The 23,272-nt window shown below is 40.3% G+C and overlaps 1 protein-coding gene across 1 annotated transcript in view; it reads right to left on the bottom strand.

Moving 5' to 3' along the window:
- Nucleotides 1-911: 911 nt before the first annotated feature.
- Nucleotides 912-23,272, bottom strand: part of si:dkey-288a3.2 (protein phosphatase 1 regulatory subunit 37) — a 66,019-nt gene continuing 43,658 nt past the window's right edge. The window contains exon 10 of the mRNA XM_042388778.1: nt 912-1,198. Within this exon, the coding sequence (XP_042244712.1) occupies nt 1,046-1,198 (153 nt within the window). The 3' untranslated portion in view covers nt 912-1,045. The remainder of the gene's footprint in view (nt 1,199-23,272) is intronic.

Below are 23,272 nucleotides of genomic sequence, written 5' to 3'. Positions count from 1 at the left end.
ACATGAAAACAAACCGAGACAGTGCAGTGTATGATATTAGGTTCATTTTTATTGTAAATATACGTTACAATGAAGATAACAGGTGCACAGTGGTGAAGTTTAATGACATAACTGGCTGCAACTTGCCAAGTTCAACCTCTGCACTGAGAAAGATGACTAGGTAGTACAGTAAACATTAAGGAATAAATCATCAAAAAGAAGTGAAAATAGTCTTAAAGCATCCTGTGTGAGGGTCCTGCCCTCTGCTTCTGCTTCTTATACAAGCTGATACAACCATAAAGAGCCGCTGACAGACACCTCCACTCCTCTGTTTACTGTAGCTGTACGCACGCTGCTGAATTGTTTCACATTGTATTGCTGTTGAACGTCTGCCTGTGTTTTCCAGTTGATTAATGCAGATGGAACTTGGCTGAGTTCATGGCTGCTACCTCTGTCAGAGTAATGACGCTACATCTTTACACACACAAACACATGCATGCACACACAGGCGCACACACAGGCACACACACACACACACACACCTCTGAGGAGTGTCCCGCAATGCATCACTGTGAACATTAGTGATGATGGAACACAAGCAAACAGGGATTTGCGACACACACACACACACACACACACACACAGGGCTCCAGTGTGAGTGTTGTAGGAAGGGGAGGGTGGGGGTAATGGTGGGTGGGGGGGGGTTCAGAAGGGTGTGGGGGGGGGCAGTTCTCTTCATTTCTAGGTGATTCACGTTTGAAGTGGGCTTGCAAAATTGCTTTATGGAAAGTGGCGAGCGGCTCGGCGGGAACATTAGGAGGGAAGCAGCGGGGAGGCCGGCGTTTCATTAGGGAGCTCTACTCCGCCTTTATTACCCGGATTTGGAGTTTTATGGTTATCATTATTTGCGATAGAATTATTATTCGCATATATCTGCTAGTCAGCTGTTTGGGTTGGGGACACGGTGGCGATGTGAATGTATCCATGAGCAGCTTCTCAGGTGATCTGTACAAGGTTAGCCATTTTTCCTCCTCTGTGTGATATGTGTGTGTGTGTGTTTGTGAGCTCAGGCTGTAGTCATGCTGTCAGCTGGTCCGTCGGCCTCGGCGGGTAACGTCTCAGAGGTTTCCGTGGCGAGGCCGGAGACGCTGGCATTGGCGAGGCACCGCTGGTTGATCTCTGAGAGAAGCCTCGTCTGGGTCTCCATCAGAAACTCATCCTGTTGATCACACACACAACAACACAACCATCAAAAAAGAGGCATCAGGATTAGTGAAATGCCAAAGTTAATTCACCCTTACTGTCCTTGACTTGTGTAATTTCTTTCACAAAAGAGTTCACATGACTAGGCATATATTTCTTGATAGTGCAGCTGTTGTCAGGGTACCATAGCAACAACTATTTAACTATCTCTGTCATGTCTGGATGGTCAAAATCTGAGATTCGCTTATTATAGAGTCATTAATTCTAGCCAAGAGACATAGCAGACTACATGTTGGACCCCGACCAATCATCCATCTTTCATGACTTGCATAGTTGATCAGAAAGGAGTTGTCAGAGATGGACTTCAAAGTTCCACCTGCAGCACCATCATCATCATCATCCCTTCCTTCCTCCGCCATGTTTACAGCAGTGTGTAAAAGTGTGCCCTGAGCTCGTAGAGTCATCGTAACAGAACACGTTGTAGAAGTTCAAAGTCAACAAATTCTGCCTCGCTAGTGTTTTTTGTCAGGACGCTGTGAGGTGTCTCAGATGCTGTGCTGGCTGTCTTCCACTGCGACACACTATACTGGATAAAATAACCAATTGTTACGCCCAACGCTCAATTTTGTTCCCAATGTCCCATGTCTGTCTGCCTGAGCCAATATCGGGTTGATATTATGTAGTCTGATCCTGGTAATAACTGGCTTTGTGGACAAATTTATGTCAAAGATTGGATTCTTGAAGAAAATGCGTCAAAATGAGTCATTGCACTCACATCACATCATGTCATTACAACAAAGTCTAATGGGGCAAGAAACACAAGCAGTCAGATCATGAGACAGGCTGTAAAAAAGCCATTTATCCAGTTATCTAAACCACTTTATTTGGAGGTGAAACTGAAATATCAGCACCAATATTTTAATAAGTGATCGGGTATCAGCCAGACGGGACCGATCCACAGAAAATACAGATTCTTCATCAGCTTTTTGACAAAACATTGTGCTTCTGCCATCAGTTACATTCATTCAGCCACTGCTCAGTTTTTCATTTCATGTTACATTACATGAAAATGACTACAATAATGTTCACACAGTGTGATACAGAGTTTTTAAAATTGGGAAGAAGAGGACACCAGTATCAGACTGGTACTCGCTACTGGTAGATACTCTGAGTTGTATTAGATTGTTAGTATTATATGTATTGGAATTGGTGTCAGGAGAGAAGTCAGACCTGTGCTTCCTGTCTGATGGTCTGACTGCTTGTTTATTAACTTGGAAAATAAAATAGCCAGTAAATGTTTTTCTTTATATGTATTTTCTTTGTTCACAGTAATCCATTGATTGAAAATCTTTGTTAGCAGCCCCCAGAAGCTGCATTGTTCATGACACCCCATATTATAAAAGTGTTGGACAGAACACACAACATACTGACATTATGACATACAGTATTGTTAGAGCTTTAGCAAAAGTTAGGTTTTGTCTTGAAGATGGGGTCAGAGGAAAAAGTCATGGGCTCATTCAAATGGAAAGGGATCATCCCCTGAGTGCATGGATGTGTTCAGCTACCTTCATTACAATCAGATCATCAGATTATGAGACATCTTGTTTGCTAAATTAACATTTAGTCCTTATAGTGGCTCTGGAGGGAAGTTAATGTGTCCAAAATGAGTGTCCAAAATGGAAAGTGTTAGTAATCATCCTCTGGGGAGCATGAATATCCACTAATGTCAGACTGCTGATGGTGTACAAAGTCTCCCTTGTGATCTTCTTACATATCAGATCTCATCAATATGTGAAGCTTTGTGATTAAATGTCGTAATATACCTTCATGGTTCCCACTTTGCCTCAACCTGTTTTATCTGCTCCTCTTCAGTTAGTGATTTCCTACATTTCCCAAGATTCCTTTTTGAAAATCTCAACAGAATGTGCCTTAGTTTGCTTCATTTGACTGTGTGGTTGTATACTGTATGTACCTTCAGTTATCAGTGGACATAAGAAAAAAAGTGAATTGTGCCACTAAATGTGAACAGAAAGAGGAGAGGAGAAATGGCAGCCTCAGAGAAAACTGGAAAAAGAAACAAATGAAAGGGTGGAGAGTAAAAAGGACAGAGTAGATGACAGGCTGACTGCTAGCTAGCTGCTGGCCACCAGAATCACTGATGCGCTTTCCTGCCTCATAAATTATCGCTGTGACGACAGGTATGATGCTGTCAGGAAAGCCCAGCATCCCAAAAACCAGCAGCAGCAGCCGCAGGTCTGGACAGTTGCTCGAGCCGCTTTCTCCTTCATCAACACTCTGCGTTGTCTTCTTAAACACATGGAAATAGATGATGATGCAAGACCAGCATTTAATCACACCTGGAGTTCAGTTAATTTGGTCCGGACCATGGAAAAAGTGATACATTGTTGCCTTTCAGTTCTGGTGCAGTTTGTGTTCACACTGACTTTTTACAATTGTACCAAGAGCTGTAAACTTGAAGTCATGTGGACTGACATGTAACTCATTCATTGGACAATTTTAGTGATGTCATCCTGCATCATCAGCAGCATTAGGTAAAGCCATGTGGGCAAATCAAATTGTATTGACTGATAGCCAGTTATGCAGCATTATAATGTACTATATGTGTATATTTATCTCATCTGGTGTCACAAATTATGAGCATTGTTAGTCGAACCTGCAATACAACTTGTATTGATGACCAGGTAGACCTTGATATTACTAGAGGCGGAGGGGTCGCTACATTTCCCTACTTTGAACTAGCAAAAGATGGAGTAGCAAAAGACATCTCAATTACACCTCTTTTTCACCTTTTGATAATTTGCATAAATGTACATTTTTCTTATATAGATCACTTGTAATTAATTTGTTTAATAATAGTAGTTTAACTTTTGCATTCATGCTAAAATCACATCTACTATCATAAAATCCAGTGGTTGGTCTTCTTTGGTTGACAGCATTCATGCAGCCTAAACAAACCACACTAAGGGCGCAAGTTTGAGCTAAATGGCTCCTGTAGCCACGTCTGCTTTGCATGCTGGGATGCGGATGAGCAAAATCAACAACTGACATCAGCTTGTTGTGCATGCCCATAAACGCCCGTCCATTCCATAGCCTTGGTTGCTTAGATTGTTGCTAAGATTTTTCTGTATGTTGTTTGCGTTGTCCACCCTCATGTTTCAGATCAGATTCGGGCTCGAACATGTGCTGATGTATTTGAGAAGTTGATATTTTGAGTAAAGAATGAGGAAAAAGTAGTGAAATCCTACTACTATAGTTTGTTTCATGGTTTGTTGACATAGCGTCCTGAGTGGCCAGAGTTCTGCAGAGGGCCAATCAGAACAGAGTGGGCACCTCTGGAAGGGGGCCTTAAAGAGACAGGAGCTAAAACAGCCTGTTTCAGACAGAGGCTGAACTGAGGGGTTGTGTAAAGGGTCAGTATGAGTTAAATAATAAGTTTTTAACTGTAAATCATGGGATTTACAGATATTCCAGTAGAGCCCCAGCTTAAAAGACAGACCTGGAAATGTGCCGAATATATCCCCTTTAAGTCTTAATATATCTTCGTAATGGAATAATGATGACGCACAGCGGAAGCGAAACTACAACTTCTCACTATTCACTCAAGATAGTCGGGTTTCTTAGAGAGCCATCAAGTGTCTGTTAGAGGAACTGCAGTTGAAGATACATCAGCTTTGACCTTATAAGTTAGCTAGTACTTACCTGTTTAACTTTAGCTAGTAGTTAGCCTGGTAGTTCAACCAGACTGACAAGCAAACAAACATTCCATCAACTAGGATCACAAATGCACAACAGCAATATTAAGACATTATAGGAAAAGTTGAAGAAGACACTTTTAAACTCAGTTTTTTAGAAGCTTGTTGGAACTATATTCATTTCACATCTTCTTTGTTCCCAACCTTTTTTCTTTACCCTTAAAATGAAGTCATATCCATGTGTGACTCCTTGTTACAGATGTATTGTCTGTGAATCATGAGCAGTTTTAACAAGTGAGTGATGTTTCCTTCTCAAGCTTTTTAATTTAAATATTTTTCATTGCACGATTGAAAAATGAGTAAGAAAAAAACCCAAACATAATATTGTCATCTGGTGATCCTCCAGATCTATGGAAGCATTGCTATATCTCCTTTCCATCATTAAACACTAACCATTTCTTACCCATACTTTACTACAATACTTTATTTTGAAACACCCCAGCTGCCTTGAAAGGGAACCTTTTCCTTAATAAAAGACAAACTCAACTATCCAAGCTACAGTGTGAGTCCTGATCTGTTTTTTCTCCTCCCTCCCTCCTTTTTTCTCTTCACCTCCTCCTCCTCCCTCCTCCCTCCTCCCTCCTCCCTTCCATGGTGGCGGTCTGCAGCAGAGCAGTTAATAAAGAGATTGATTATCAGCCTGTCAGGAAGTGACAGTTGGACAGGGCTGCTCTGCGTGAATGACAGAGGGCACGCTCACCACGCAGCAGCCCGCCTGACACACACACACACACACACACACACACCCAGATGCCTTTGCCAACACCGGGGGTAGGTGAGGTGGAGGAGGAGGATGTGTGGGGGGGGGAGGGCTGGATGGGTGAGAGGTGGGCATGTGGAGAACAGCAATGCAACCTTCTGCTGATGGAAGAGGCTCGTGTGTGTGTGTGTGTGTGTATGTGTGTGTGTTTGTTTATGTGTGTTTTTGGTGATAGTGGTGGTGGGGGGGTTCAGAGTTCAAAGCCACTTATGGGAGGCTGATTAGGGTTTAAATATGTGCACATGCACATGACAATGAGCACATACGCAGTGAAAATGTTCACATCCCTCCACCTTCACACACAGCAGTATATATGCTATTTGTATGTGTGTGTGGGTATCTGAGTGTGTGCGTATAAAATAATTGTGCATTTCATCAATATTAGCAGTAACTCAGGGCTGATCACAGGCTAAAAGGCCAACTACAATTGATAGTAATAACTGCATCTTCATCTTCCTCTTTGAAAGGACAACACTGTAGAACTATGTAGGTGCAGGTTGAGCTCTGAATCTAAGCCTTCGTGTTACACTGGAACAACTTCCGAGCACACTGAAAAATATTTAACATGCACACACTCACGCACTCAGACACACTCGTGCACTCGTGCACAGGGGGCTGGAAGTCAGTCCATTGCAACAGGAAGGTCTGGATTTAAAACTCAACCTGCCTTCCTGTTACAGTGCAACAACTTTCAGGTGCACCAAAATGATTTTACACACACAAACTCAGATACACACACACACACAAAAGTAGCCTATATCCCGCTGTGTGTGTGTGTGAAGGTGGTGAAAATTTTCAGTGTGTATGTGCACGTTTTCAGTGCATGTGTGCCGATTGTCCATGTGTATGTGTACGTATTCCGATGTTTTCACCCTAATCAGCCTCCCATAGCCACTGCCTTCTGCAGACAGAGAGAGAGATGCCAGTGACGCCATACACCGGAGCCAAAGGGGTCAAAGGAGGAACACACTTTCACACACACACACACACACACACACGCTGTATATCCGTGAGCATTTGTGAGCACATACATCTGTGATACACACACAGCATACAGACAGCATTTGTGAGTATACACACACACACAGAGTTGAGAAAAGACAAAGCCAGGATACAGCTGATTTATGCACTTGCATCCAACCGGCACACACACAGGTACACTGGTAAATGCCAGTGGGTGACCATAACAACTCAAACACACACACACACACAGTAAGTAAACTAAGCTTGTTGGAATTCTGGATTTGTCTCTGTCCACACCAAACCTCCAAGGACAGCTCTGAGCTGTGAGGTGCTTTTAGTTTAGGAACTGCAGTTGGATTTGCCGGTCATGTGACCCGCTGGGACCCAAAAGGACTTTTCCCCCCCACACACAATCATTACAAAAGAAGAATCTGTAAAATTATGGAAACATTTTTTCTGTACAAGGCATCCAGGGCTAGAGACTAGTGATCTGTGGAAGTAAAAGTCTCTATAAGGGTGAATACGGCATGTGATTGTATGATAAATATTTTTATAATAATGTATCTAATGTCAGTGAGGGGTCTCTTGTAGTGATGAACCTACAGAGAATTATCAGCGACTCTGCAGCTGTTTTCAGTTGTTTCCTGCTCAGCAACAAACGGCAAACAGACACAGTTAGCTGTAGACTAGCTGGTGAACATAGTGGAGCATTTAGCAGCTAAAGAGCCAGATATTTCCCTCAGGAGTTGGTAGAGAGCAAAAACAGAAGCTAAAAGAGAGTGAATATTGGACTTACATTCACCAGGTGGACAGAAACACGACTCCACATGAATGATAATGTTGCTCCGTAACTGCTGGATGTAGAAATAAGCAACTGATTTAACATATCATCTTAAAAGGTGATGATATGTCAGTGTTATGTTCACTACATGTTTCTGTTGCCCCCAAAAATCTGTTATGGCAGGTTTAAAGATGTTTTGCAGCAACGTGAAGTACTTTATCTTCAAACACAAGACCATAACGGCTTTAAACAACAGCACTTTTGAAAAAAGAAACGACCCAAGCCTCCGTACTGGAACCGACCCGTTACCTGCAATCATCTGGAAATCAAATCCAGACCCCACCTGATAAAATAAATCCCGTGACCCGGCCTGAACCTGGAGGTAAACACATAAAGCACTCACTTTAGAGTCCTTTATTTTAACTTGTGCAATATGTCAACAGCCTGAAGTTAAACAGATGTCTGATCACATTGCTTAAATTAAAGTGTACAAAAAACGCAACAGCAGATTTCACTGTGAGCTGGGTTAAGGTCTCTTTGTCTTCCCGTTTTGGCAGCTTGAGAGTGGTGTTAGTGGAAAAGTATCTATTGATTGACACAGCACCTGAGTCTGCAGCTATCGAAAGCTACTTTCTTTCTCTCTATACTTTCTGCCACTTTTTACAAGCAGCAAACTCCACTGACAATGTTATTCTCAGTTAGTGATCACACACAGTTCTCCTATACGTCCGACTTGGCCTTCGATGATGTATTGTCCACAACTTTGTATTCACCACTGGCTATTTTTGTGTAGAGGTCATCCGTTTTCATCCGCTAGCTGCTCTAGAGTGAAAGGTTGTGTTGTGGTCTTTCAAAATGAAACCATTCATGGCGACTAATTGGGCTTGATAAGATTCAGCTTGTTTAGATGTTTTAAAAAAAAAAAACTGCATTTTGTTCATTTTTGTCAGAGCCCATACACATTGATTTATATAAGTATAACACATACTGTACCCAACCTGCTGCAGGACTCTGATCCACGTTCCAATCTACCAGAAATGTGTGTTTGCATGTATGTGACCCTGCGTTGTTTTGCCAGAGCGCTCTGCGTTGGCATCGACACACTGGATCCATTCAAATGAATGAGAGGGCTGCATACTTTCATGCAGAGCTCAAGCTGGTCTGAACACAGCTTCACCTTGACTTCTAACAGTAAAGCAAATCTTAATCCTGAAATGTAATTGTTAACTTTGAGAGACTAATTGTTTGTGTACAAGAGAGTGGTGAGTGCATATTATATGTGTGTGTGAACAGCTTTTGCCCTCCATAACATCATTAATACAAGTATAACATCCCCCCATCACACACATACACACACTTTAATGACACCTGGCTTTTCATGGCATCAGTGGCAGCTGATAACAGGAGATCTACCACCACTCCTTCCTCTATAATCTAGTGCAGTGCAGTGGTGAGTGGCCATTTCCCAGCAGAACACAGTGTTAAATGTCAGTGTTTCCCCAGCCTGTCTCCACGGTCACATGGGATTACTTTGGCAGTGCTCCGGCACAAAACAACCATACAGTCAACATATAGTGAGCGGCTGTTGCAGCAGTGAGGAGCATATGCCGTGTAATGAGGCCGACAAGGTAAACACAAAGGAACAAGCTGCCCCCCCCCCTCCCTCCCCCCGGAAGGAGCCAGAGGTGATGCTGCTTTGTAAAATGACCATCTCCGTGTCATATTTCATGCCTGTGTTATTATTAATGTAACACTTTAGGGGTAAGTCTGGTGATATTCTATATTTTGAACACACACATGTTGTAGTTTATTTTGACTCAATCGCACACACACATATACACACTCCTGCTGCCAGAAATACTCATGCGAATGTGGATTCATCCGCCACTGAAAATAGTCCACAACAAATCTACTATCTCCTGTTTGAGTAACATTTTAAAAACTACAATGACCAGCTGTTTTAGGAAATTACTGAGGCTTTTTAAAAAAGCCACAGACAGTGTAGGGGAAGTTAGAAAGAGTAACGTGATTTTTTGCTTTTGACCACTTAATATGAATTAATATCTTTTTATGACCACTTATCACAGCTTATGGCCTTAAGTTCAACAAGAAAAAAACCAACAAATCCCTTCAATCACTTTGTGAACCCTGTGATTTTATTTTGGGAGTATTTCGAGGGTTCTCAAAGCCCAGGTTGGGAACAACTGGACTAACAGTGACGTTGGTTTACATAGACACACATACATGCAACATTTATCAGCTCCTTTCTTGAGTACATTTGGGTTTGGATGCTGCTTTGAACTTAATTTTGTCAAATTTGGCTGCTTCTTGGGTGTAAAGCCTGATTTTGTGTTAAATGTATATGTAGCTAGCAGAACTGTTACTGTTACTGTTGAGAGAACAATCTCATCATGAGGTGAGTTTAGTAGCTGTTCTGGAACTTTCAATCAAATTAATGTTATGATCTTGAGCAAGCATCTAAGTGCTTTCTCATAAAATTGTAGATTTATGTTTTACTGCATTCTTTTCTGTTGGGCCAAGAAAGAACTTTGAACCTCAACTTTTAAACCAACATACACAAGAAGTCCTTAAAGTGCTCACAAAAAATGTTGAACATCTACAATTCCTACAACAAGGTGAACTCCATCTGCTGATGATGATGATGACTGTGAAGGATCAACAGCTCCAGAACTACTACTAAAAGGCCTGTATGGTGAGTTAGTAGCTTTCTGTGGTTTTTTAAGGGACTGAATGATTGCAGGGCCCAGAGCAGGACATGCATGGAATATTCCAGAGATTACAGACATTTAAAGATGCTGTTGACCAGCCTTCAGACATCCCAATATCTCTAACTGACTTTTTCATTTGTACTTTGTCCACAGAGAAACACTTTGTTGAGGAATATCATCTATTTAACATTTTTTTTCCCCCATTTGCTACAAATCTTTTACTTGCTATTAATAATATTGTACTATCTGATCCCTCCTTGTACATTTCTACGTGTAAAATCACCACAAACCTCATGGGAAAGTCACGTCCTAATATCTTTTATAGAGGTGCTAGACTTTCAGCAAAGCAAAACTAATTTACTGATTTCACAAACACACACACTCCTTCCCCCCCTGATCCACACTACATATTTTCTCTGCACTTGATCGGCAAGTGGAACAATCAATACCTCTAGATTGAGTAAGCGAACTGCTGAGCCTGGAATCAAGACTTTTTTTCTCTCTTTTTTTTTTTTCCCCCTTTACCGAGAGACAGGAGGAGAACATTTCACACCCAGAGAGGAGGAATAAGAGAGGGGGAGGTGGAGGAGGAGGAGGAGGAGGAGGAGACGCAGATGGACAAGTGCTTTTACGGCTGAGTCTTCCTCTGGCTCGGTGCCACGGCCACAGACTCTCTTTGTTTGCCAGGCTACTAAACTAATAGAGATAAAGGCAGGTTCCTGCTGGCCCTGAATTAGAAAGTCATTAAGGAATATAAACACACATGGGAGCGCGCGCACACACACACACACACATATATACCAACACATATCTACATGTACATGTGTGCATAAGTGTAGAAATGCAAAGGTGCTGCTGCATGCATGTATAAAAACACTCAATCTCAGTGGCTGCTTCTGTGACATCAACGCACAGCTCAAAAGCACACACACACACACACATGTATATGCACACATAGTAACACACTTTTTGACCCTTCCTGTCAGACCTGAAAACCCAAACAAACTCTTCTTTCCAGACTCGGTGCCAGGGGGAACTCCTTTGTTTTGTCGTCACACAATTACCTCTTTCTTTACTTTCTCCTCCGTTTCCTGCCATGTCAAAACTCTAATGTGTGTCAAGAGCTCCATTTGTCTTCTATTATAATATTTTCAACCAGAGCTAATAGACGTTTCTCAAGGCCAATTCTGACAGTGCAGTTGTACAATATACAAATAATATCATCTAAAAATGTGACTGCTTTGATTTCAAGGAAATTAAATAAGTTTCAGTGTTGGAAAATCAGCATGTTTTGCGTTGCTTAACCAGAATAGAACCCTGTCCATCCTTTAAAGCAGTGGTTCACAACCTGGGCATTAGGACCATGCAGGAGGTCGCAAGATGATCACTGAGGTAGAAAATAAGAAAAACCTAAATTTCATTTTCAGGCCGTTCTCTAGTCTCTCTTATAAAATACTGATAGTTTTACCACTTAAAGCCTCTGGAAATTATTCCAATCAAATTAAAAAAAAATTGAAAAGCCGGTTTGTAAGACAAGAGGTCACTTGTCTGTTATTATGCATTTTTCTTATCATGAACAAATCCAATGAAAAGACCAACAATATGTTTCTCTCAGTTCATGCCAGCCTGTCACTCAGCTTCAAGCCCACTGCTCCACTCTGAAGTCTACCTTCACACAATATCACAAATATATAGATTCATTTTTTTTAAGCCTTAGCAATTTCCTAAAACATCTGGCCGTTGTAGTTTTTAGCAAACTTTAGTCAAAGAGCAGCAAATAGTCCTGCTAAGTCTAACTGAAGTCTCATTTACTTCTGTTGTCCTGATGTTAAAAAGACACCTAAAGAAATAGATGGAAAAAAAATTATCAAATTAATATCTCACCACATAATGTACATGATAGTACAGTACACATCTGCTACTGAATAGAGTCACAGTCTAACATGTGGTAGATGGAAAAACAACATGCAATGAAAGAAAAAACCAGACGACTGATCATGACGGCAGCAGAGACGACTGGTATCATAACACTCACATGTTTGAATATTAATAATGAACCATCGCAGTGACACAACAGTTAGTATGGAGTTCTCTAAAGTGCACTTTAAATATACACTCCAGACTTTTTAAGCATTTAAATCACACATTGTACCTTTTTAAAGTGACACTGAAAGCTCTCAAACCAGAACTTGTCCCGGTGAAAATGTTTATCAGCTTGTCAAAATATGAAATTAAACTAAATATACTTGTCATGTTAGGTATGCCGGGTTTTATTTTCTGCAGTTGTAGTCGATATTGAAGTCTAATTTCAACAGCAACACATCCTGCGCCCCCCCCCCCCCTCCTCCTCTCCGCCTGATGTTTCCACGTGGGATCACCGCGGCCTCTGTCTCGCCTCTCTCCCGTCTCCGTCTCTCTCTCTCTCTCTCCGCCGTCTCAACATTTAGTTAAGATGGCTGCACGGTGGCTGCCGGGAAGGAGCGTTTAAAGCTCTCAGAGGTGCGGGCGGCTTAAACTAGCTCATTTGTTAGCTGTGCGAGAAAAAGCACGGACGTGTACGCTGAAAAACACACACACACACACACACTGCAGGGTCAACAAGGCCTGAGCACTTCTGCTAAATCTGCTAAATGCTGAGTGAAATATAGAGATAGAGAGATAGAGGGTGGAGGGGATGGGGGGGGGAGGTGGTGTTTTGTCAAATGTGAACATGTGCAGGTTCAGAGGCAGATCAGTTTTAACATTTACACCCTCACACACACACACATATATGCACAAAGCATAACAATACCTGTGCCTAAATCAGGGCTCAGAGAGCATTAAAATGTGTTCATAAAAAAAAAAAAAAAAAAAAAAAAAAAACCAGAGGAAAACAGCATATGGAAGCCCCAGCAGAGGCATTCTTATTTCTATCTGTGAAAATTCATTATGGATTCTCACAATGAGTGTGTGTGAGAGAATTCGCCGTTTGTTCTCGTCTCGGGCTAAACAAAGGCACATGTGCTCGTTTTCAGAGCGGGATGCGGCGCGGCCTGATTTCAAAGGCACAACTTGAAAGACGACAGACAGCTATTTACAATATTTATACATTTAGGATGCTGATACTATGCATATTACGGGTCTGTCCTCTCAGTTTCTCTGTGTGTGTGTGTGTGTGTGTGTGTGTGTGTGTGTGTGTGTTAGAGGCAACAACAGTGGGGAAGGGAATCGTTGATGAAAAAAGGTTACTTTGGAAATTCTCTGATAATTGGTGCCTTAAAAGGAGCTCATTTTTAACTATGTCACCACGACTGCTCGATGACAATTAATCTGTTTGCGGCTGCTTCCTTGGCATCTGTGCCAATTACTTTATATGCTAATATATGTAAATGATATCTCAGATGCCAGTTTCAAGTATTATGTGAGTGGCGTATTGTGCTTTTTTTTTGTGTGTGTGTGTGTGTGTTTAAGTCATATTGTTGAGGCTGATCAACAATGCCAGTGCTTTAAATTTGGAGGTGTGTAAGTTTATGGATTCCATCACGGCTCAAAAACACTGCAGCCAAAATGACTTACACACACACACACACACACTCATATATGATGCAGTTCAGATGAATGACCTGATCTGTCTTTCTGTGTTTTCTCAGAATTGTCTTCAAAAGTCTTCAAAGGAAAAATTGAATTTACAGGAAATATATTTGAATACAGTAATTTGTTAAATGTAGTTTTTCTACAGTTTCTACAGTTTTGTTAGTTTTTCTGCTCAGAGAGACACACTGATCACACTGATGATGCAATATTTTATTTATTTGCACATATCTTTATAAAAAAAATCACAAAAATTCTACAAAAAATATCAGTTCTATTTTATATTTTCTGTTTTGTTTTTAAAATAATAAAAACTCAGTTTTTGGAAGGTTAAGCTCAGATTTTATTTTGACAGAAATGAAAGGAATTAATTTTTCTATTCTAATTTCTTTTGAGGTCAAACTGCTGGATGATAATCAAAAGCTCCTAAAACCCTCAAATATCAGAGTGAGTGTGGTGTCTCTCTGCCTGGCAGGTCAGAGGTCAGAGGGGAACACTTACAAACATCATATAAACCCTTAATACACACCTCTAACACACTGTATAATATAGCTGTATGCAGAGATTTGAAGTGTTTATTAATGTTTTTGTCTTGAATTCTACCTTCCTCTAGGAAGCATCTATAACTGATGTATAAACACTTAATAAATACTTGATAACACAGTATAACATCACACACATCAATAAATCCAAACCATTCATATGCACATTCATTTACAGCAATTCATTTAAAACTTTATTATAAATATGATTACAACTATATTATGTTATCAAGCAGTCTTTATCTTTATATACATCAGATACACTTGTTCATCTGTAGAAATATAGTTGTTGACAGTTATAGTGTTACAGTTTGTTATAAATGACTTATTAACTCTTTATATGGTGGTAATTGCACTGTATAAACTATATAATGTTAAACAGAATGGTCAAATAAAGTGAGGGTGAGACCAGGCAGCGGAGCAACATAAATAACTGCACCCACATTTTATCAAATGTACCATAAGAAACTCTATTCAGGCTGCAGGGTTTCTCCCTGACCTTTGACCTTCCTGTGGAGATATTGTTTCTGTACAGAAACCAAAACAATACTCTATTGATACCTTACTATCAGGAATATTAGCTTTTCGAATTTCGAATTTCTTTAAAATTTTGTAAAAGCCAAAGTTCTCAAATGTAAATGTTTTCTCAATGTAAACTTGACATAAATAAAATACATTCTAAAACTAGCAAGATCAGGACTTGAAGGAAAAAGAGAAATAGTCCACAGTGGGAATATTGAATATTCCAACCATCAAGGCAATCCATTCACATCCATGTGATGAAGAGCAGACTATATGAAAAAATGACAGCTCCACCTTCAGTTTGGACATGACGTGATACAAAAACATCCATAATCCCAACACAGTCTACTGCTGCCTTCACACGATATATAACATAAATATAAAGTGAAGCCATGAGGTGACACAGTGTTCAGTTTATGTACATACAGTCCATCATTCTGGGATTGTGTCTTTTCTCACATATACATAACCTGCTTTTCCTTCACATGCCAGTTTCCTGACAAAGACCTTTAAAAGTATCGAATCAATAAATGATTGCATTTTTAAGCATCAGGACTGCTGCTCTGTTCCTTTTTGTTTACTGCATTTATCCTGCACCTCTGCTCAACTGTGGTTGCATGTTCAACACCATCCACCTTCTTTGCTTTACAGTTATAATTTAAATCAATAAAATTCTGATTCAAATATAAGCGAACAACACTACAAATCCTGCGCCAGCTTTCAGTACTTGACAGTTTTCGATATTCGGTGCAACAGGAACATTTGGCTCAGTCCTGATAAAGTATTGAGCTCTGCGTGGAACATTTCCCCTACAGCAGAGCATCCAGATTTGACCTGGTTAGGTGCTTTAATCTCCCAAGTTGTTGTAAATACTTCACCTCCACCCGTTCTTACAGACTGTACATAACAGCATTAAGTCAATCAGCTGCTTTCCTACGTCAGCAAACTTGAACAGCACGTACTGTATGAGAAACAAAGGAACCGCTCTGTTATTCAGAGGAAGTAGAATAACGCTGAGTAAATGTTAATGAATGCACTTTAAGCATATTTAGAGAGCCCTTTTCTCTTTCTATAAATGGCAGTAATTACCAGCATTTCCTCCACTCTATTGTTCCTTCCCTTCCTCGTCTGTGTCCCCGACTCTCTCCGCAGCCTTCCATCACTCCGACTGAAGATGTCACTGTTGTATACCAAATATCTGCTCCCCTCACTAGCGTGTGTGCATCTGTGTGTGTGTGTGTGTGTGAGATGAGAGAATATGTTTTCATGTTCATCAGTGAGAAACAAAGCTATGTTGTTGTATTTAAGGCGTTTGACTGTGAAGTTTTGACAATGCAGGGGGTACAACAGACAAAAAGAGAAATCACATCCATTAGAATTAATCCAGCTGGGTGATCTTTAAATAAGAGATAAACACATTACTGCACACTCAATACAACTAAATAGAATTTTTTTGAATTTGATTGTTGAGCAAATAAAGATAAACAGTTTTAATGTGCAATTTTCTTGATATGAAAACTGACACTTTCATTATTTTCTTGTTATTTTTCACTTTCGAAACTCCCTAAAATTCCTAAAAAATGACATTTATCTCGCGGTGCAGCGTCACACGCAGATTCTACATGGACTAACAGCTATAAAACTACAAAAATAATGAGTATTATTGCAGAGCTGAAGTATTCATTATAACAATTATGAAAATGAAGGCTGGCGTTTAAGGGGCGGAGGTGGTGCCACGCTCAGTTTTAACATTAATGTTATCTGGGTTCACTGGAGTCTTCTGCTGTACATGCATTTTTTTTTTGGTAATTACAACATCAACATATTTGGGAAGTTATGATTTGATAATTACACAGAGGTTCACCGCGAGAGAGACGACGATGGAGAAAAAAAAAAATAAAGTCAAACTGAAAGTCACAGGAATGAAAACAAGAGGCTGAATATGAGACGCTCCCAAAAAAAAAGGCTGCGTGAATAAAACATAAAATATTCTCTGACCCTGAATGCATAAACAAAAACACACACACAGCAAATCACTTTTACTCCTGACAGTGAATTTGAGTAGATTTCAGATCTTATTTGAGGTAACAGGCTTTTTATTACCATATCAGGCTTATTTTTTTTTGGTGTGTATTTTGTCTTTTGGTAAATTGTTCCATTTTTGCGCTGCAGTTTGGTTGATGGCTTTATACATAAACTTGACTTTATCTGTGGATGTTGAGGTTAAAGCGGTCTGGCGTTTATATTTATCCACAGCAGCTTGATTTGTCGCCTTGTCTGTGTGGAGCGTGTTAACAGAGATGGTGATGTGGAGGGAAATTGGAAAAATTAGGCCATCCTTATTGATAAATATAGATTTTTTTTTTTGGATGTAAATAAGTGTATGAATTTGACAGATAAATATTCACAGATCACAGTTGTGCTCCCTGCAGTGACACCAGCTGCTGAATGTTACTCCATCTAATCACAGGGGACTGTGGATCAGTGTGCAGACTAGTGTTCACGACCAAATGAATCAAGGCTCAACCCCAAAAAAAAAAAAAAAAGACACAATGACTGTAAATGTGACAGCACAGGAAATGCTGAATTATTGTTTTCATGAATGACACATGCTCTGGTCAGTGAATCCAATTCCATTAAGGATTATTTAATTTGGCAGATTTTTTTATTTGATCTCCATTTAATGATGATTCTAAAAAAGTGGCACAAACTGTATAAACTTCAGACACGTCAGTATTCTTCAGTCTTCTCAATCTGACGCTGGTGAAACTGTGGCTGACTGCAGTGAGGAATATTTATTGTTGCAAGAAAATCAATGACTAATGTATTTTGCTTCCCGGTTTCACAGAGTTGTCAGTAATTACTGATAAAATCATAAAAAGTTATATAATAATAAAAAGTTTCAGTCGCAGTCGTGGCTGGATTCACACACTCGGGCCCATAACGACACTCCACCACCACCATCATCATCATCACCCTGTATCCTGCCACTTTCAGTTAAACAGATTTCCATAGTTGACAAAATAATCTCAACCTCCATTTTGTAGCTGTTCTGGAGCTTTCAATTATATGACGTGATCTTGATCAGCAGATGTAGTTTGCATAGGTATCATAGAAGTGTGAGTTCTCAATAAGAACATCTTCAAATTCATGAAGGAGGAGCAGCTCCATTTGCTGATGATCAAAAGCTCCAGAACAGCAACTAAATGACCCTTGAGGTGAGGATGAACCTCACATTTCCATAAGAATAAACTCCATGTGAGTGTAATAAAAACTGAAATAATAAACATATAAAGGCCCTTGACAGTAATGTTTTGGATAATGCTGTAATTTAATGGTGCATATTCACAAACAAATTTGCGCAATCAGGGGACCCTGATTGTCTGGAGTACAGGTCTTCAAAATCAAATCATATCAAAAAAAAAGAATGAGATGAACCTGATCTGACCAGAAACAGTTCAGACTGTGGAGATGCTCCAAACAAGCAATAGCTGTTATACTGAGTGGACCAGCCTTGGCCTTGCTGGTAAATCTTGCTAAATAGTTGAATAAATGCTGTATAAATGATACTGAACTGTCTGTTAGAATATGTATACCTCCTCATCTATTGTCATTTTCAGCACTGCATGCATGGGAATGATTCTACTGTATGTAACAATGTCTGTTTTTGCAATCAAATCCAGTCATTTATACTATATTTCATGATTCAGGTATGACACAGTGAAGTTTCTCCAGCAGTACTCTGCCACTCTCTGACCTCACGCTGCCCAACCTACCAGCACACACACACACACACACACACACACACACCTCCCCTGTCTGCCGCTCTATCCTCTCTCCATCCTACCCTGTATTTATCAGGCTGTGTGAGTTTCTAATCCCTCTCTTTAGCGGCGGTGTGTGAAAGCTAACACTCCTCCATATGATTATGGAGGGCCCAGCGGCTGCTGATTATCTGGAGAGACCACCGCAGAGACCCCCGGCCATGCTCTCCCAAGCCAGCGCCGCCTTAATTCTGCCTAATTGATCTTCACACTTACAACTTTTTCCCCCCCTAAATCAACGCAGGTAAAACTTGAGCTCTGGTTGTTCTGGTTACAGGAGATTACACTCCTTGTCTCTCCTTTTTTTTTTTTACTGGATGTTGTTGATGTTCACCAGTTTCTTTCTTTTAAATCGAACTCATGTTAAGAGTTAGATTTGAAGAAAGATGCTGGCAAATTTCTTTCTTTGTATCTAACTTTTAAAATCTGGAGGCAGAAATTTGCAGAAAACACACATAAAACAACATATTTTAAGGTGTTTTATCATTACTTACATTAAAGACAATGAAACAAACTGTAAAAAGTGTCATCTGCTTTCTTTCTCCTTTTCAACTTTTGTTTCAAAGTTTATCCTCCCATTGGTCACTCCTCAAAGTGTGTTCCCAACATTCCTCAATGCCACCTCCGTGAGCTGTTCAATGACTTTCAGTGACGGCGGCCATGGAGCTACCTATGATTGGGTCTTTATAGAGGTGAATATGCAATCCAGGACTTGGTAAAAAAAAAAGCCTTGATGTCTGTGACATTTTCTAAACGGCCTCCCCAAGGGTGAACTCTGCCGATTGCCTCGCTGTTTCTCTGTATTGTCTACGGGAATGGCAAAATTACAGACAATTTAAAAATTCATAATCACGCAAACCAGAGCACCTCCCCCTGTTTTATGCACTGTGGTGTTTAGTTCTACACCAAAAAAAATTGGAATATGGAAGAGGAGAATTAAGGGTTGTCTTTTCTAAAGCCTTTTGTTTGTACTTTCTGCTGTTAAGACAGAGTGAGAGGGAGTCTGTAGTATCAGCTGACGACAGCTGTTGTTCATCAGCACGCAGCAATTATCTGATCAAGTCATTAGTAAATACATACAAATATATTTCTGACACGTGCGCTCGTTGTTCATGTGAGTATGTTACTGTATGTAGTATATAAGAGTGTGCATGTATACGGTGTTTTTAAAGTTAAACAGCCCATGTGAAAGAATCATTTTAGCAGCATGCGTCTGAGCTGAGCGGCCATATGTACGGAAATGTTGAAGGTGACAACTGTCACTCATGACATGTTCTCTGAGGTTACCGTGTGGGTGAGGTGTGTTATGTATGTGGATAGAATATAAGTCACCTACACCTTTAGTGAAGCCAGGTCATCTGTCAGAGAGCATCTCAATCAGTGTTAATAACCAACACGCCACCTGTCTCGTTTCCTCATAATCTGGTAGAAAAAGCCTTAAAGTAGAAATATGTACAATTTAATGTTTTGTAGAATTTGAGAAGAGTCCAAGTGCATCTGTAGGACTCCTTCTTTCTGTTTCTTTACTTCTTTGGACTGTAGACTCACCGTAGAGCGTCTAATAAACCAGCAATGACATTAAATGGACAGCAGCCTTTCACCAGCTTCATGAAAAGTGAAATACACTAAAATGACTCTTATTTATTAATCATATTTATTTTCATAGTACAGACAAAAGTAATACATGCAGCAAATAAAGCAATAATGACGGACACTCTACACTCATCGTTTCCTTAAGGGCACATGCATTGCTTATGCAGCACTCGTCTGGCTTTCATATTCTGTCGATTTCCTTCATTTCCATTCCCATGTTGGCCATTAGAGTTTTCACTGAATGTTTGAAGTTGTTTTCTTTTGTATTTTTTTTTTTTTTTTTTTTTTCAGCGGATTGATATTTGGACCGTGTTTTGATAGGTAGCTCAGACTGCAGAGACAGGTGAAGATGAGGCAGGGAATGTGAATGACTTGCAACACAGCTCGCTGCTCGGATATGAGACGGAGATGTTGGGAGTACAGGAGCAAGTCCTGCATATTTACTCTCATTTTACAAATTGAATACAATTGAATACTTTCTCAAGAACTAATCTATTCAGTTAAGACATTCCTATAATGTGATAGATGGTTATTGGTTGATTTTTAATGTAAATTAAACAGTAAAGAAGAGTCATAGAAAGGTCTTTAGAGTTGCCTCAAAGTTTTACTGTGATATACTGTATATGAATGAATGAGGGGTGAATGAGGAAATAGCCTCTTCATAGTTTTCATTTTCAAAGGTTACTTTTTATGTATTTTTTGTCTTTTTATCACAGTTTAAATAGTTTAAAGAATTTTGGACTTTCTTGGGCAGCTGCTCATCTGGCCTCTGAAGGCACATTTTTACCAGAAAGTTCTAATTTCAGCTAAGAAAAAAATGTGGTAATGTAAAGGATGCATGGTTCACAGAAAATGGTAAAGACAGTGTTATCACCACCATCCTATCATCCATCCTGCCACATCCTCACTACTGACATGTTGCCATTGCTGCCTCACCATTATTACAATCACATCATTTTCATTACTGCATCTCACCGTCTTAACTTCAGACATCACTGCCATCACATAATCTTCGCACAGGTGCAAGGTCAGCATCATATCCTCCATGCTCATTTATGCTCCCGTATAATATGCATGGTGAGGATATTCTACATTTTGTGAAAATATTTTTCATAAATTACAAATATTGCCTTGACAAAAGCTTGGCAAGCTGGCCATGCATTTTTTTTTGCCAGTGTCCAATTATATCTGAAAGGATTATACAAGGATAAAAGGTTGAGAATTTTCTTCCAACTATGAGATTCAAGGTTTTCATCCAACAGCAATGAGATGTTGGCATGTCCACCTGCACAGGGTGAAATTCACAGTAAATGCCCAACAGTTGTCATATCCAAATACACAAAATGAAAATAATGTGATTCATATGCTATGGTTTTCACAGTCACCAGGGGCCTCAGTTATGAAACAGTGCGTAGGACCCATAACTAAAGTGTATGTGCGCTCAAAAGCCAAAAAATGGCTTGTGCCAAAAATAATCAGATTTATAAAACTGTGTGCAAACAAGAATGCATTCATTTTTCCCTCTATAACTCACAATCAACTTGAAAAGGTGTGCACGTGGACCTAATATCACATCCCTACACTCCCAAAATTAACCGTAAGTGGTCAATGCAAAAGCATTGATGAATAATGATGTACATGTTGTTCCTGTGGAGAACAGCAGCAGTAACAGAAGAAAGTGTGAGATGATGATGATGATGATGGCTGCAGCAGCTGTTAATGCAGCATTAAACAAAGTGGTCACTTGGTGATATATGCACAGTATTAGAAGATATTATATTATATTATTAAGTTATTTGATATAGTCCTGGATTTCTACAAATGATGATAATTTCATCAGTTAGTTAACGTGGTTGAGGTGGAGTGTAATCACTATACTCAGGGTTCATATTGGGGAAAGGCAAGCCAGACCTTTCAGAATCCTGCCACCTGCCACATCCTGGCATCATCCTGGCATTTCAAGGGCACTGTGCTGCTCCACAACTGACCATGAGTGTGAGCACCATACAGTCCACCCTCAACAGGCCTTGTATGCCTGGGTAAGAGTTTCCATACAGTAGCGCAGTCAAGTTTGTTTTTATAAATTCCAACTTTTTCGTGGGAAGTGATGAACGCATCTTTCAAGCCCCATATTGTGCACATGCAATGGTTATAAATGAGGCCCTGGATCTCAATCAGACTGAACACTTATGGGACATTTTGTAACTATGTGTTAGAGAGTGCTCTCCATCACCATCACCAGAACAACAAATGAGATAAGCAGAGTTCCACACACACTGGAGCACTGAAGTTGTTGTGGAGGCCCATAGCGGAACAACACCTCACTAACTGTTGGTTTTTCCATCTGTACCTAGCGGTCCCAACCGGAGCCTTAAACGTGTTGTCTGCTTCTTATTTTATTTTATACCTCTAATTGACTCTACTGTTCATTGTGACCAACCCCACACACACATCTCTATAAGCTGCAAGAGGAACATATTCTCCAACTTTATATCCAAACCAGACTATCTCTCAAAACTGCACCAGCATCTGTAGGAAGATCAACTAGATTTCCTTTATTGCATTAATTAGTATACTGTTTGAAGATTTCACATTTTGCAAGACACCGAGGACATAACTCTTTGATCCCTGATGGGGTGAACCAGGGGACAACTGCAGTGAAGCCTAAACTACAGACCTTGACTTTGGCTAGCCTCCTGTCAGTGCTTTACAGTAATAAGATGCCTGGCGACACAGTGCGTCATGGGGAATGCCCGGACACTGGTGTCTGGTGCCAGCATTGCCTGGAACCACAGAGGAGTGTTTGTGGAGGGTTTCTGTGACCTCTCCAACAGAGCGAAGGGGAGACTGGCATCTGCTTTAATAAGGCTGCCCACTCTTCATTCACCATGTCACCCCCCACTCCCCAAGCTGTGGAATGGGCACTGGCACTGAAGAAGAGGTGGCAGAGGTAACAGCTGGCTGCAGCCGTGGCGGCATGGCCGTGGCATGACCACAGCTTTATTAGTGGTGTCCAGGACACCAGCTGATCCT

This window comes from Thunnus maccoyii, chromosome 16 (assembly GCF_910596095.1).
Source record: "Thunnus maccoyii chromosome 16, fThuMac1.1, whole genome shotgun sequence".
Lineage (NCBI taxonomy): Eukaryota > Metazoa > Chordata > Actinopteri > Scombriformes > Scombridae > Thunnus > Thunnus maccoyii.
The sequence above is the reverse complement of the archived record's forward strand: the minus strand, read 5'-3'. Positions and strand labels throughout refer to the sequence as shown.